The sequence below is a fragment of the Hylaeus volcanicus genome, chromosome 6 (genome assembly GCF_026283585.1).
Source record: "Hylaeus volcanicus isolate JK05 chromosome 6, UHH_iyHylVolc1.0_haploid, whole genome shotgun sequence".
NCBI classification, from domain to species: domain Eukaryota; kingdom Metazoa; phylum Arthropoda; class Insecta; order Hymenoptera; family Colletidae; genus Hylaeus; species Hylaeus volcanicus.
In genome coordinates, this window is record NC_071981.1 from 23772605 (window position 1) to 23787867 (window position 15263).

The 15263-nt window shown below is 31.9% G+C and overlaps 5 protein-coding genes across 8 annotated transcripts; 3 read left to right on the plus strand and 2 right to left on the minus strand.

Annotated features, from left to right (window-relative positions):
* Positions 1 to 281: 281 nt before the first annotated feature.
* Positions 282 to 7242, plus strand: LOC128878714 (ATP-dependent RNA helicase p62-like). 3 transcript variants are annotated; one of them, XM_054127161.1, is made up of 7 exons: positions 282 to 334; positions 493 to 586; positions 1730 to 2752; positions 3121 to 3299; positions 3384 to 3443; positions 5849 to 6085; positions 6176 to 7242. In XM_054127161.1, coding segments are annotated over exons 2-7 (1605 nt in total). In that variant the 5' UTR covers positions 282 to 334; positions 493 to 584; the 3' UTR covers positions 6280 to 7242. The 3 variants fall into 3 exon arrangements, with proteins under 3 accessions (XP_053983136.1, XP_053983137.1, XP_053983135.1); XM_054127162.1 differs by lacking the exons at positions 5849 to 6085; positions 6176 to 7242 and adding exons at positions 1097 to 1138; positions 4383 to 4776 and having other exon boundaries at positions 320 to 334; XM_054127160.1 differs by lacking the exon at positions 282 to 334 and adding an exon at positions 1097 to 1138.
* Positions 7243 to 7474: 232 nt separating this feature from the next.
* On the plus strand, positions 7475 to 8413 carry LOC128878724 (uncharacterized). Its single transcript, XM_054127179.1, has 2 exons — positions 7475 to 8087; positions 8173 to 8413. Exons 1-2 carry the CDS (start codon positions 7608 to 7610, stop codon positions 8383 to 8385), a joined length of 693 nt encoding a protein of 230 aa, XP_053983154.1. The 5' UTR covers positions 7475 to 7607; the 3' UTR covers positions 8386 to 8413.
* Positions 8372 to 10327, plus strand: LOC128878722 (mitochondrial thiamine pyrophosphate carrier-like). Of its 2 annotated transcripts, none has more exons than XM_054127177.1 (5): positions 8372 to 8505; positions 8907 to 9061; positions 9144 to 9296; positions 9455 to 9657; positions 9723 to 10327. In XM_054127177.1, exons 2-5 carry the CDS (start codon positions 8942 to 8944, stop codon positions 10189 to 10191), a joined length of 945 nt encoding a protein of 314 aa, XP_053983152.1. In that variant the 5' UTR covers positions 8372 to 8505; positions 8907 to 8941; the 3' UTR covers positions 10192 to 10327. The 2 variants fall into 2 exon arrangements, with proteins under 2 accessions (XP_053983152.1, XP_053983150.1); XM_054127175.1 differs by having other exon boundaries at positions 8486 to 8627.
* On the minus strand, positions 10317 to 11785 carry LOC128878717 (glyoxylate reductase/hydroxypyruvate reductase-like). Its single transcript, XM_054127165.1, has 4 exons — positions 11596 to 11785; positions 11183 to 11503; positions 10654 to 11111; positions 10317 to 10580 (listed from the first exon to the last, which is right to left on the minus strand). The coding sequence occupies exons 1-4, from the start codon at positions 11781 to 11783 to the stop codon at positions 10453 to 10455; spliced, it is 1095 nt and encodes a 364-aa protein (XP_053983140.1). The 5' UTR covers positions 11784 to 11785; the 3' UTR covers positions 10317 to 10452.
* Positions 11786 to 12369: 584 nt separating this feature from the next.
* Positions 12370 to 14033, minus strand: LOC128878721 (bifunctional methylenetetrahydrofolate dehydrogenase/cyclohydrolase, mitochondrial). Its single transcript, XM_054127174.1, has 4 exons — positions 13590 to 14033; positions 13297 to 13481; positions 12819 to 13187; positions 12370 to 12731 (listed from the first exon to the last, which is right to left on the minus strand). The coding sequence occupies exons 1-4, from the start codon at positions 13661 to 13663 to the stop codon at positions 12385 to 12387; spliced, it is 975 nt and encodes a 324-aa protein (XP_053983149.1). The 5' UTR covers positions 13664 to 14033; the 3' UTR covers positions 12370 to 12384.
* Between the last annotated feature and the right edge of the window lie 1230 nt (positions 14034 to 15263).

Below are 15263 nucleotides of genomic sequence, written 5' to 3' on the forward strand. Positions count from 1 at the left end.
TATAGTAATCGATATTAGCTGTTACGAAACCGGAAGTGAAATTCATTATGTTAAAAGTATATAAAACTATATATATATATATCTAAAATACACCAAAAAATATGTGCGTTTAATTAGTGTAATCTAGTAGTGCAAATAAAATAAATAATATACACAATTTTGTGCAACGTAGTTCGGACTTACTATTTAATGAAAATCAATACTTGCAAAATCTGCGCAGAGAGCGAAAACGAGAGAATAGGGCGCTTCTGCGCATCCCCACCACCGACTATATGATGTGTCTCATATCCGGCTTCGTGGTGAATCGTTCTTTCTGTCCCTGGAAGCGGCACAGGTAAGACGTTTGTTCGTTGTTCATTTTACAGTCTCTTTTCATTTTTTTTTGTTAAATAATTGAGCGTATATATTCATTCTATCACAGTTAATTACTAATTATTCTTTCGTCTTTTCGATCGGACAAGCGTATTAAGTGATTCTCGAATTTAATTTTAGAGATCAGCCGCTTGTCGAGTCAGTTAAATACAACAAATCTAGTTGAATACTAATTTACTGGGGTCTTAAAGCTCATCACGATAGCATCAAACATGTAAGTAAAATTAGAATTTGCCTATACTAACGAAAATACCAGATTTTACAGTATTTCACGCCATCGTGGTGTAGTTCTCGTCTTTTTTGCACAACGGTAACTCGTGGTCGGCCATTACGCGAACGTTGGATATCCGCAATGCGTCGTTGCGACTACATTTCTTTTATCGTGCCCTTGAAGAAACGTGTAAATGTAGCGTTATGTAACGTTTTATATTCGTTTCAACATTCGTATAAGTTTTATTTGTATTCCAGTTTTATAAATGTTATTTTTACGCGTCCTTATTACAATGTAATCTTTTCTTTCTAATTAGTAGCTTTCTATTTTTACAGTTCTGTATAACATATTAATTTAAGAAATTTAAATTTAAAGGTGCTTTGCCAATATAACGTACATGTTTTAACAAAGAATTGATTTAATTGGATTTTCCCATAGTGCAGTTATAGATTTATATGAAATTTTTGTAATGGTAAATTTACATAGATTGATTGTGATACTTATAAATTGAAGGTTACGACAAGTAGTTGGAGCCTTTGGATCTCTTAGATTTAGGTTTGTATTGTTGCAGATATACATTCTCATAACCCTTTAGAAATAGATGAATTTGTGATTTTCTTTTTTTATAAATCGATTAAATTATATTACATATATTTAAAATTTGGTATTATTATTTAGTTTTGTTCATTGCTCATAACTAATGAACTAATACTTGCAACAAAGTATAAGACAAATTTGCTGCAGTTTTGTTAAAAATTTCAGCCTCTCATTTTGGCATGCCTCCATCTTATACATTAATGGAGCATGAATGCTTATGAGAGGGAAAACAAAGTGTGAACATGCCTTCGGAATCCACACGTTTCTGTCTGGAACCGTTTCTCTATGTTCACTACATTTATGAATAAATATCCCTTTGTGGATGTACATTTAGTGAAATTCAGAAAAATGTGTATCTAACAACTACTGTATTCAATGTATAAACTACATTTTAATTGAATGATTTATAATATAAAAAGGAAATCAATCTTTGTTGATTTATAATTGCATTCTAAAGATTTTCTCTATGTACGTCCAAAACTACTATATACCGTAAAAGAGATAAGTATGGTCATCCCTCAGTTTTAAAGGTTTTTTTCTTGTTTATAGGACGTACGGAGCTATGTCTAACGGTTACCACAATAGCGGAAGTTACAGGGGTGGGAAAAGTCAACAACAACCAAGAAGTAGGTATGCAACTCTTGGCACACCTAATGGACGATTTGGAAATCGCAACAACAAAAATTCTACAAACAGTGCTGGTACTAACTTGAGGAAACCAAATTGGAGCTTTGAAAGTTTGAAGCCCTTCAAAAAGGACTTCTATATACCCCATCCTAATGTTCAAGGACGTCATCCACGAGATGTAGATGTATTTAGATCAGATAACCAAATTACTTTAAAAGGGGATAAAGTTCCTAATCCTATTCAACATTTTGAAGAAGGAAATTTCCCTGACTATGTAATGCAGGGTATTAGAAAGCAAGGATTTAACGAACCAACTGCTATTCAAGCGCAAGGATGGCCGATCGCAATGTCTGGTCAAAACATGGTTGGAATTGCTCAAACTGGGTCTGGAAAGACTTTGGGATACATTTTACCTGCGATAGTACATATTAACAGCCAACAACCGTTAAATCGCGGTGATGGACCAATCGCTCTCATATTAGCACCTACCAGAGAGCTGGCACAACAAATTCAAAGCGTCGCTAACGATTTCGGTTCTTTGTCTTATGTGAGAAACACCTGTATTTTTGGTGGTGCACCAAAGGGAAGTCAAGCACGCGATTTAGAACGAGGAGTTGAGATCTGTATTGCTACACCAGGACGTTTAATTGATTTCTTGGAACGTGGCACAACCAATTTACGTAGATGCACTTACTTAGTGCTGGATGAAGCTGATAGGATGTTGGACATGGGTTTTGAACCACAGATTCGAAAAATTATTGAACAAATCAGGCCTGACAGACAGGTTCTTATGTGGTCTGCAACATGGCCAAAAGAAGTTAGAAACCTTGCAGAGGAATATTTGACAAATTATACGCAACTGAACATTGGATCTTTAACGCTGTCTGCTAATCACAATATTCTTCAAATTGTTGATGTTTGTCAAGAACATGAAAAAGAAACAAAGTACGTATTTCGTATTGAAATATGTTTTATATTTTGATCATTCAAGCTCGTTTATATTTGAAACTAATTATGCGATTGCGCGTCGTGTTTAAAATTGTAGTAGTCACAATTAATCGCGATTACATTAGTCTATCTAGTAATGCTAATCGTCAATCATTACTCTAATGAAAATTTGCTCAACATTGTTCTATATTTCATAAGAATACAAATTTTGTTTTTATTGCTCTGTTTATGATGATACAATAGTATATGATATTACATGACTTCGTATAAACTTTTCCTCTAAGAAGAACTGATTTCTATTTAATATGCAAGTAGATCTTGTCTTTTAACTCTTTAAGTTGCAACCCATTTTGTGTTAACTTTAGATTGGGAACTCTTCTTCAAGAAATTGGTAATGTGAATGAAGACGGTGGGAAGACTATAATTTTTGTAGAAACAAAGAAAAAGGTGGAGAATATCACTAGAAATATTCGTCGCTATGGATGGCCTGCAGTATGCATGCATGGTGACAAATCTCAACAAGAAAGAGATCATGTCCTTAGAGGTATGTTTGTTTTCATAATTTTTTACTGTAAACCTGTATAACCTCGCGTTTTCTCAATTTCTAAAATGTATAATTAAATTTCAGAATTTAGGAACAACAGAGGTTCGATTCTTGTAGCAACGGACGTTGCTGCTCGTGGATTGGGTATGTAATACACAAACTTTTTTTTTTTTTAAAGCTGTTAGATTTTCAAGAATGCATTGACCCTTAGATAAGTTGCATTTGCGAAAATCTATACTTAATTAGAAAGGGTTATGGTAAAGTGGCGATGTAGCACAGACTGGTTATATGAAGGTGATGCCTCACAAATTTTAGCATAAATGCAATTTATATTAAGTAAACATCGTAATTAAGAGACAGCTCGAAAAATCTTATAGAAAATATAGTATCATTATAATTTTTGGATAGAGTGTTAAAATACTCTGTAGAATTCGATAATTATTAGGATATATACAAAGTGATACAAGAGTAATATTGGATCAAAAGAATGTATCTAATACAAATTCTCAAACTTTACATAAGCTTAGAGCACTAAATAGACGGCATTAGTTAGCTGGTACATTTATATTTTTTCATTTATTTGTATCACTTATTCTTAAATGTACAGACTTATAATTGTTACATTATTATTGTACATTTTTAATAACATTCAGTCAATACAGTTCGTAGGTTTTCTGAATATTCGTTCACAATTGTAACTCATTATAATAAGGAGGTGAATAGGATTGCGCGAAGGATGCACATCGTTTATAATAGACCCAATATTTTGTTTATTTTTTAATTAAGAAGGCATTAAGTTTCAGTACCCAAAAATATTACAATTACCGGGTTTATAAAATCTAATGTTAGGTATAGTATTGTTAGGGAGTAGGTAGTTACTTTATTAGTTTTTAACTATTTTACCAGCGTTATTAAAAATTCACTAATGCAATCTATTTTAATTGAGAGAAGCAAAAAGATGTTGTAGACTATGCGCTTGTGTTAAAGAATTGAGAGCAACTATTGGAATACAGGAAGTGCGTTAGTAATACGTGTGGGCATCTTATAATTTATGTTAATCAGTCTGGTTGTCCTTTGTTTCAGAGGCACATGGTGCACAAATTGTGTTGAGTGTGCGATGAAAAAACGATCGTTCGATAAAGAAAACATGGCTCACTCACTGTACATGTGCAATTCTGTTATGCGCATAATATTGTACTTAATGTGCCTCTGTGTTCAGCCTGTGTACCACGCAAGTAGTAGAGTGGTGCGCGGGTGGTGCCGTTATCGCGCTGGTTGGGTGTGAGATAAGACCGTGGTTTCCATTTTGGTACAACCGTCACACTTCATAGCCAATGCTCAGCCGGCGTCAGAGACAACAATCTATTGATTTTGCTACTATCGCTACTCGCTGGTGATGCTTAGGACACAACATTGCGATGTGAACTTGCATTCAAGAATAGCACACCCCCTGGGGCGCTCTGTATGCAGTCACATGGAATGCAATGTTCAGCGGTTTCAAGGGTTTGTATTTATTATTATGCAGCTAACTTACATTCATATGCGTTTAACTTAATCTTAAAGATGATGCAATTTTCTAAAACATTCTTCTTATATCTCTAACATATAGGAATGAAAGTGAGAACGGTATAGAATTCTTAATAGTTTTAAAGGACGTAGTAGTTAACCTTTATCATATAAATGTTACATACTTGGGAACACAATTCTATACTGAAGTATTTGATCAATCTTTTTCTTTAATTACATTAAGACAAAATGATAAATTTAACTTTTATTAATACGACCATTACATAGTATTATAAAATTTATATGTTTAAGGTTCGACTTATAATAGTTTCTACCATTAAAAAATTACGTATACACTTATTCGTGATATGCCGAGAATAATATACTATGATAGATGTTTGCATCGAAAACGCCGTTTTCATTAGAGATTATCAATACACCCAGTAGTACGGAAGTCAAATATTAAAATGAGGATTAACACATTGACTGCCGCTCTGCGAGTAAACAATACATAGTAACCATTTGAGGAAGAACAGAGATCGTTATGAATTAAGAGAATTGAATTTATTAATACAAATATTAATAAATTCTCGTTGTATTGGGATTTTTTTTTTTTTTTTTTGCAACGTTAGTCAATGCGTTAATTATCTGTTTCACAACTGTATATCTAATTTTCAAATATTTATATTTAACGTGCTAGTAAGGGTTGGTGTATGATTATAGGCTTAGCTGCATATGTATTTCGGAATGAAGAACCAAACATGAGAATAATATTCATTGGTCTTCTTACTTTGGAATGATAACATACTTCTATTCTGATAAAGCAATTGTAAAAGATTTAAATTCGAAAGAAACATAGAGTTCAATTCAAACAGTTACCTAGTAACCAGGAATTGCTCATTTGGCACAGTATATAGACAGTACCAAAACAGATTTGTTAAGCGAAACAAACATGCGTAAATTATACTTAATTTTAAAGAAAAAAAAAAACCTTTTTAATTTCACGTAGCAGTACCTGTTTTAAAATAAAATCATTTCTTTAGATGTCGATGATGTAAAGTACGTGATCAACTTCGATTATCCATCATCATCTGAAGACTACATCCACAGAATAGGCAGAACTGGTCGGTCAAATAGTACAGGAACAAGTTACGCGTTCTTTACACCACAAAACAGTCGACAGGCTAAAGATTTAATTAATGTACTTAAAGAAGCCAACCAAATTGTCAACCCAAAACTTTCCGAACTTGCTGACCGAAGTGGGAATTATGGTGGCCGAAGTAAGTGCTTGGATACGCATAAGAAAATGAAAATAATTTAAAAAATATTTATTAACTCATTCGGAATCATTTTTTACGTTTTATTTTCAGATCGTTGGGGATATGGCGGAGGCAATCGCGGCAGAGAAAATATGTTCTCTGGAACGCATAAACGATTTGATATTGGAAGGAACTCTAGTTATAACTCTAGTTGATTTGTTTCGACTTTCGAACCACATTTCTAAATGCGTATAAACCTCTTGGAGACCTACAACTTATTTACAATTTTTTTTATCTGTGATTAGGAAAATGTTCTCCGTACAGGTTGTACTATCATACTCCAGTTATGTGCTCTGCTAACTTTTTATGTTATTTTTATTTATGATCGTATTGTTTTTGTTAGCACTAGTACAAAACTCAAGAAACAGGAAATATCTTGACAAATTTAAGTTATACGATAATATTAAATATTTTTATTTTTTTCACACATTGAGACGCGCGTAAAATAAATACTAAATATATGGTAGTTAACTGTCGATAAAAAATGGTAAAACAAATACCTAATACGAGACATCTTCTGTTGTCAAATTTCAATTCTAAATATCTGCAACGTTCAATTTTAATCATACGTTTCTTCAAGTTTTAAAAATATTGGTGAAATCTTTGGTTCGTTGCGCGTCTCGGAAAGTAGGAGTTCAGTAAGTTGTGAAATAATAGTAACTGTATCAGTATTCATTCCAATTCTTTTAATATGGCCGATATTAGTTATATTGGTCATATTATGAAGTCTACGCTATTAAATGAAATGAGAGAACGCACTGAATATTATGACTGTGAAGCTACAATTTTCTTACATGTATGTCTTACTAATATTAGTTCTGTGTATGTCGATAAACGAAATAGTCCTGATCTACCAGAAGAAATATTTCTCTGATAAATCAATCTTTTTCTAGTAAGGTTACCCATGTATAAAAATGTAGTTTGACTTAAATTTTCCATCGGCATGTCGGACTAATCGAAGCCGCCATGACACCTGGAATCAGCGTTCCAACCAATAAAGGTTTTCGTTAATTATATACCCCTTACCGTTTAAAGCACTTAAGAAACTATCGCACGTCAATGTATCACATTTTCAGTTCTCAGTAATAAATTTCAAAACAGATTAAAAGGTAAACAAATTTCCAATGTTATTCATAGTTTAAATGTAATAATCCTGTCCAATAAACTCTAATAATTATGTATGGGAAATTTCGACTTTTCAATAATAAATGTTAAAATTATACTACTTCGTTTGATTTAGAGCGTCACTCAACATACTCTGTACCTATTTCAATATGTATAGCTGCAGATAAGCAATAGGTCAATTAAGTGATCCACGAAGAACTTCATTATTACTATAATATTGCATTTGTACGATTAAATTTTGTTTAGAAAACGATACTATAATGAATATAATGTAAATTTTAAAAATATTTATGTTGTATTAGGAAAATTCAGTTCTTTCTTCATGTGAATAAGTATTGATCAAACAAATATTTGGAAAATGGAAGAACCTGTAAGAAAATCCGTTCTCGATTACATCCGAAAAATTAAAAAATACAGTCTATGTAGACTTATATTTTGTGCAAAAGCTACGAATTGCGAAGAAATCGTACGATTGTTTGAGTACGCAATTACAGAAAAATTTTCGCAGCGTATTACAGGATTACTTCTCGTTTATTCTGATTTTATGATTCATTTAATCGAAGGTGCAGAAGACGATGTTTTTCGATTGTGTAACGAGGTGTTCGCAAATAGTTCGGGAGTTATAACAAATAATAAATGCTTATACGTACAAAACGGTGCAAAGCAATTTTTTCAAAAATGGCACTACAAACGATTGAACAATTACAATTCGAATGTAAAAGAATTAGAGGAAATCGAGGATAGCTTCGAAAATATATCTACTATACATAAAACAATGATTTTAAATTTACACAAATTATATACTGAATTATGGAATGTGCACCACTCGAAAAGTTACGTAAGTGTATATAAATTACGTTACTTTATAGTATACTATATAATAGTTAAAAATAACAATACAATTGTTATAACTTCACACACAGCAAAGTTTTATTGAGCAATTGAATTTAATATCAAGAAAAGGACATTTGAATATTCCGTCTAAATCAAATATGGAATTCGTACTCAGAAGTCGTTGGGGATATGATCTGATGACATTAGCCAAGGACTATTGTAATCTAAAGTATCCATACAGTTTTGACGATTATTCTCCAGTTTCTGAAATTATACATGAAATTAAATATAACGTTGAATAATTTTATAAACTATTATTAGTAAAAACAACGTATCGAATAATAATCATATAAAATAATTAATCAAATAGGTGCAAAAGTTGATTGTTTCAGAATACAATATAAATAGTTTCACGTGTATATGTAAGTTTTCGTGTAGATCGTGTAATTATTTCTAGAAAAGACACTGTTGGACATTGTTGGAACAACGAAAATATGCGTTTTGTGTTTGTTTTGGGAAAAATGGAGGTTATGTGTTTTTGTTTGTAAGTAATTGCGTGTTTATTTTTATTAATATCTAGTGTCCCAGTTTCTTATTATTCCAAATGTCTACGATTGAAAAAGACAACGAAATAGTTGATAAAAATTATTGTTTAATAATATCACCCTGTGTATTGTGTTATTTGTTTATTAAAAAAAAAAAAAAAATAGATTTTTATGCCTTGAAATAGTGTAACTGTATTATCTTTATTGTTTTTTTTTTTTGTTAACAATAAAAACTATTACTAATTTTATGTTGTTTTCCTGGTATTTTGTTTATTTAGTATACCAAAAATAAGATAGATAAAATAAGAAAACAATGGATACTTCGTTAAAAACAGGTGATCATAATTCAGATCATGCTATAGCAGGAGCTCTTAGTGGCTTTGTAACAAGATTTATTTGTCAACCGTTAGATGTTGTAAAAATTAGATTTCAGGTAAAAATAATGCAAGCAATGCGTGATATAGTAAGATTTACAACGTTATATACATTGCATAAAGAGTTCTTTATTATTATAGCTACAAGTTGAACCTATTACTAACCATCATGTTAGTAAATATCGTTCGGTAGCACAAGCATTTTTCTTGATATTTAAGGAAGAAGGAATTTTTGCATTCTGGAAAGGACATGTTCCTGCTCAGTTACTTTCAATTGCATATGGAATGGGGCAGGTGATTGATTCATTAATCAAATAAAAGTTTCATGGGAAACCTTATAAAATCTTAATGTAATATAATAATTTGTTTTATCTACTCCAACGATTTGTTTAATCATATTTCTCCTAAAATTATAAAAAACATACAAATATGTAATTGTTAACATTTTACAGTTTTATTCATATCATATGTTTATGAAAGCATCTGATAATTTTTCACTGTTAAATGAATGGAAATATTCAATGAAATTTGTAGCAGGAGCAGGATCTGGCCTTGTAGCTACAACTTTATCATTTCCTTTTGACACTGTAAGAACCAGATTAGTGGCACAATCGAGTAATCATCAAGTATACAAAGGAATATTTCATTCTTGCACGTAAGTTTCAAGAAATGATGACAACATTTTGGATAACGTACTATTTTATAAAATATCTATTTTAGTGCTATTCTTCAACACGAATCACCAAAAACTTTTTTTAATGGTCTATTACCGACTTTATTGCAAATTATACCGCATAGTGGTCTACAGTTTGCATTTTATGGACTTTTCACTGATACATATAAAAGATATAACAATGAAACAAATACAAGTTTTACTAATTCCATGGTATCTGGTAGTGCAGCTGGTATATTAGCTAAAACTGCGATATATCCGTTTGATCTCAGTAAAAAAAGATTACAGATACAAGGATTTGAACATGGTAGAAAGAATTTTGGTGCTTTTTTCCATTGTTCAGGACTTATAGATTGTCTCAAAGTGACATTAAAAACTGAAGGTGTAAGGGGGTTATTTAAAGGTTTACTACCAAGTCAGTTGAAAGCTGCAGCAACAACAGCATTACACTTTACCGCATACGAACAAAGTTTAATACTAATAAAAACAATTAGACTATATACTTCAGAAAAATAAAATGATTAGAATGCCAGATGATAGTTTAAGAATCAAATATATTACTATTGTCATTTGTATACATTTATATAGTAATATAAAAACAACACTTATTTATATAATAGATACATGAAAGTAATAAATAATCTTTGTTTATAAATCGTTTTTGTAACGCATTTATTATATACAGAAAATATTTGAGTTACACAAATTTGCAGATACTGTATAAGTTTCTAATTTTATCATTAGTTGTATAAATCGAGAACCTAACATAATTCACATTCATAGTATAAGGGGAGCAGGCATTTCTGCTGGGGTTCCTTTTAAAACTGCCAGAATATTTTCAGCGGTAATTCTTGACATTTCCTCCCGTGTTTCAGTAGCAGCGCTACCAATGTGAGGTAGTATTACTAGTATAAAAAGAAAAGTAAAATGTATATAATTTACCATAAATGTACAAACATGTATCACCATCATGCTCACCACAATTATCTAATTTCAACAGTTCACTGTCCAATGGAATAGGTTCAGGAGTCATTACATCTAATCCAGCTGCTCTAATTAATCCTTTCTTCAGAGCTTCTGTCAGAGCAAACTGATCAACAACTTCTCCTCTACTAACATTCACAAATATAGCAGTTCTTTTCATTTTTTCAAATGCACTTTGATTAAACATTTGATTCGTTTCTGGTGTTAAAGCTGTTGTAACAATCACAAAATCACTTTTTCTTAGCAATTCATCAAATTCTATTTTTTCTCCTCCAAATTCGCGTGCTTCTTGTTTTACGCTTCTACTTGTGTACAATATTTTAGCAACATTGAAACTTTTAAGGATTCTTGCCACTTGCATACCAATACGACCTAATCCTACTATTCCAACAGTGGATCCAGATAATCCAGGACCACACATCCAAGTTGGTGACCATGCTTTCCATTCATCCCTATATATAAAATTTTACATAAATTACACATATGTTCAAGTGTATGATTATCTATGTACAGCATTTCATACTTGTAAATAGCTCTATTTGCTTCTATTAATCGTCTAGATGTGGCTAATAATAATCCTATAGTTAATTCAGCTGTTGCATCTGTTAAAATACCAGGAGTATAACCAACTCTGATATTTCTTTTTTTTAGTGCTTCTAAATCCAAGTGATTAACACCAACCGACATAGTGCTAACAACTTTTAATTGTGGTCCTGCTGCATTCAAGATTTCGCTGTCTATTTTGTCTGTTAATAAACAATAAACTGCGTCAACATTTTTTATTTTTGACAACAATGCAGATCTTGGTATCGGTTCAGGTTTGTCCCAAAGAACAATATCACATCTAAAATAAATCATAGATGAGAAAATTATTCATAAAATAAATAAATTTCACTTAGCATGAAATTATTTTTAGCATTTTTTAAGAACACTTACTGTTCTTGCAGTAAACTTAATCCTGATTTTGGAATGTCTGGACGGGTGATTAAAACTGTTGGTCGATCCATTTTTGTCGAATAAAATGTAAAAACTTTTGTGACGTTACGCGTTAAAAGTTTCCGAGCAACTGAAAGTAATGGCCCTTGATTTGTTTCAGTAACTCGAATCAAGTTAGATAAAAACATGTTTCAATTTTAATTATGATTACATGTAGACGAAACAGCGTCTTTCATTGAATAAAAAATCGTAAGTTTGTATCGAATTTATCTTCTGTGAGTGATTATCAACATTAAAACCATTTTTCTTATAAAGATATTATACAATTTCTTTATGCTTATTTTTATTCATGTTTTGCACAGTATGAATATTACCGAACATATAACCTCACTTATTCTTATCGGAATATTCTTCGTTGTAAATAGTTCACGATGTTATCATTGAAATAAATAAACAGACGCGTACGTGAGTAATCGCGGTTTATATGCTTTTGATGAAACCAATGTTTATTTTTATGAATGTTAAAAAAATGTATAATACATAACCTTGATACTTTATGTAAAGTATTTGATTTTTTAGGAAAAGGAAAGTAGTATTAAAGTACTATTATATATTCTTCTGTTAATTTCGTATTTGTTCTACACATTCATCACAGTAAGCTTATAGTCAGACTTAAAAATTATAATACTTCATCCATAACCATATACACATACATCTAAAAACAATGTTTTCTATCTGTATAATAGAAATAAAGTATTTTGTAAGTGCAAAATTTGTTTTAATATCAAATCATTTGGTGCTCTGATTTTTCATAGCTATTGAAACTGTATTTTTCATTAACATTGCTACAGTCATAGGGCCTACACCTCCTGGCACTGGAGTTATATATCCAGCCACCTTTTTCACATTCTCAAAGTCTACATCTCCTACCAATTTGTACTTATCTCCTACTTTAACTTTTGTGATTCCAACATCGATTACACATGCTCCTGGTTTTATCATCTCCTTAGTAATTAGACCAGGAACACCAGCTGATGCTACTACCAAATCAGCCAATTTAGTATATTTTTCTAGTTCTGCATGAGGAGTATAGCGATGACATATAGTTGTAGTCATATCTAAGCCATGAGTTTTACCTACAAACGAATGTTCCATTGGAGTTTGAAATTTTATATGTATACTATAATTGTATATAATTATATTATTTTAAAAAAACTATATACCTGTACCACTAGCATGTAAGAGCAATGCAATTGGTAAACCAACATGTTTTGATCTTCCTACAACCACTGCATTTTTTCCAGTAGTTTCTATATTACTCCTAATTATTAATTCTTTGACACCCAATGCAGTTGCAGGAATGATACCACTGCTGTTTAATATTAAATTACCTATATTTTCTAAATGAAAACCATCAACATCTTTACTTGGTGCAATTGCCAAGCATACTTCATGTTCATTCATATGATTTGCTAATGGTAATTGTACCAGAATTCCATCGACTGTTGTATCTGCATTTAGATGATTGATTTCTTTAATAAGCTCTTGTTGTCTTATGTTTTCTTCCAATCGAATGGTATAACTTTCTATTCCTGAAACATTAAGGAAAGAAATGTATTAGCTATAACTTTGTTATTATTAAGCTTTTATTTCATAGACTTTTTAGAATGTTAAAATTTGTAAATGTTAATAGTATCTTACCAATTGCACTTGCAACTTCCATTTTTTTTTGAACATATACTTTACTAGCTGGATTATTTCCAACTAATATAGCCACTAATTTTGGCTTCTTTTTTCCATGTTTTGTTAAAGTATCGACAGTCATCTTTAATTCGTTTTGAATTTCATTAGCTATCCGTTTACCATCTATTATTAAAGCTTCTTGCCTGAAAGGAATGCAAAGAAACAAATTTATTATTACCATATTATTGTTGTGTAAGTTTCTTTGAGTTAGGTAAATGTTCTTCAAATTATAGTCGATATAAGCTACTTACAGAGTTAAGGAAGTATGTAAATGTCTTACAGACCACTGGGAAGCAGCTGTTAAAATTTTGTTCCATGATAACATTATATATAGAACGTAGTTATTTAAAGAGGAAGAAATGTCATTAAATTTTATACTGTCACTTTCGTTCTCGCAATTCTAATTTGGAATTACAGTATCGTAGTTTTTGTAAACAATGCGATGAGAAGAGTATATAATGTAACTGGTGTCGGTAATGATGGTGTCAGGAAAGCGTACCGAATGCTTGAAAGTAATTACTGTTCGAGTAAGACTACAGTGTTTTAGTGAAAGTCAGTATTCCTTCTTCTTTTTTAAACGAGTTTCGCGCGGTCTTTCCCATTTTCACCGAGTATTGCCATAGACAAGACGTGTGTAGGATGAGTCTGGTCATTCGATGCCAGTTTGCGTTTTAGAAACTGAATTACTGACTTCAATATATTACATATATTACTATAATATATTAATTAATATGTCAAATTTATCATTTTATAATTGATATCAATGATAATTATCAATAATTATCGATCTTTTAATTAGTGGCGCCATCGGTGGGAAAACGCCCAAGTTTGTACGGAAATGGTTCTTACTTTTCACGATAGATGGCGCTGTTTACCATTTTTTTTTTACCGACACTGCTTCTCGTCATCTAACGTCAAAAGCGGGAACTGACTTTAGTACGAACTTGGGCGTTTTGCCACCGATGGCGCCTCTAATTACAGGGCCGATAATTAATACTGTATAAAATAATTATTCGTAAAATTGATAAATTTGACATAATTACACACGCGCTGGCCATTTTATTATTTTGTACACTTATTATTTAATTTTATTTTACGTTAATTATAAGGAAAATCAGTAAAAGAAAATATATCATTGAAAAATAACTCGACCTGTCCGCCGCGAGATGGCGATACCAAAACTGTGTCCATGAATCGAGGGAATATACGAATACAGGGTGTCCCAAATATGTTGGAGGTCCTTGAAAGGGGTGGTTCGGGAGGTGATTTGAAACAACTTTTCCCTTTGCGAAAATGTCGGATGGGGCTTCGTTAAGTAGATATTAATAAAAAAAACCCGACCAATCAGAGCGCGCGGATACCGTTGGAGCGGCCGCGTCAATATCCTTCGATGATGCACGTCGAGTCACTTGTTCGCGTACGAGAGCGGCTACCTAGCGCGTAGCCATCGCTATCGCGGCCGCTCCATCGGTATCCGCGCGCTCTGATTGGTCAGCGTTTGTCCGTTAATATCTCCTCAACGAAGCCTCGGACAACAATTTCGCTAAGGAAAAAGTTGTTTCAAATCACCTCCCGAACCACCCTTTTCAAGGACCTCCAACATTTTTGGGACACCCTGTATATTACAAAAACTAAAACTACCCCTAAAATTAAGGAGTCACGTAGGACAAAGTAATTTCAAGAATAATGGAAATAATTGTATCGCGATGTATGGATTCATTCGCTAGACTGCGGATGTTTATGCATTTATAGCAATTGGAAATCCGAGAAAAATCTATGAGAATATATAGAAATGAAAAAATATCCCAAATACACATTATACCGTTTATAAAAAGATGAGACACTTGCATTTTAATTACAATTTCTCTACCGTGCCTACGAAAATATGAATTAACATAAATCGGACTACAATGAACGATTGCTTG

Coding starts and splice junctions, on each gene's coding strand:
- LOC128878721 (XM_054127174.1), bottom strand. CDS start 13,663: ATGTTATCATGGAACAAAATTTTAACAGCTGCTTCCCAGTGGTCTGTA. Junction 13,482..13,589: donor TTACATACTTCCTTAACTCT/GTAAGTAGCTTA, acceptor CATTCCTTTCAG/GCAAGAAGCTTTAATAATAG. Junction 12,732..12,818: donor CTTACATGCTAGTGGTACAG/GTATATAGTTTT, acceptor ATTCGTTTGTAG/GTAAAACTCATGGCTTAGAT.
- LOC128878722 (XM_054127177.1), top strand. CDS start 8,942: ATGGATACTTCGTTAAAAACAGGTGATCATAATTCAGATCATGCTATA. Junction 9,062..9,143: donor TTGTAAAAATTAGATTTCAG/GTAAAAATAATG, acceptor TTATTATTATAG/CTACAAGTTGAACCTATTAC. Junction 9,297..9,454: donor TTGCATATGGAATGGGGCAG/GTGATTGATTCA, acceptor AACATTTTACAG/TTTTATTCATATCATATGTT.
- LOC128878714 (XM_054127160.1), top strand. Junction 3,300..3,383: donor AAGAGATCATGTCCTTAGAG/GTATGTTTGTTT, acceptor ATTAAATTTCAG/AATTTAGGAACAACAGAGGT. Junction 3,444..5,848: donor CGTTGCTGCTCGTGGATTGG/GTATGTAATACA, acceptor TCATTTCTTTAG/ATGTCGATGATGTAAAGTAC.
- LOC128878724 (XM_054127179.1), top strand. CDS start 7,608: ATGGAAGAACCTGTAAGAAAATCCGTTCTCGATTACATCCGAAAAATT. Junction 8,088..8,172: donor TGCACCACTCGAAAAGTTAC/GTAAGTGTATAT, acceptor CTTCACACACAG/CAAAGTTTTATTGAGCAATT.
- LOC128878717 (XM_054127165.1), bottom strand. CDS start 11,783: ATGTTTTTATCTAACTTGATTCGAGTTACTGAAACAAATCAAGGGCCA. Junction 11,504..11,595: donor TTAAGTTTACTGCAAGAACA/GTAAGTGTTCTT, acceptor GATTTATTTTAG/ATGTGATATTGTTCTTTGGG. Junction 10,581..10,653: donor GTTGAAATTAGATAATTGTG/GTGAGCATGATG, acceptor TTTTTATACTAG/TAATACTACCTCACATTGGT.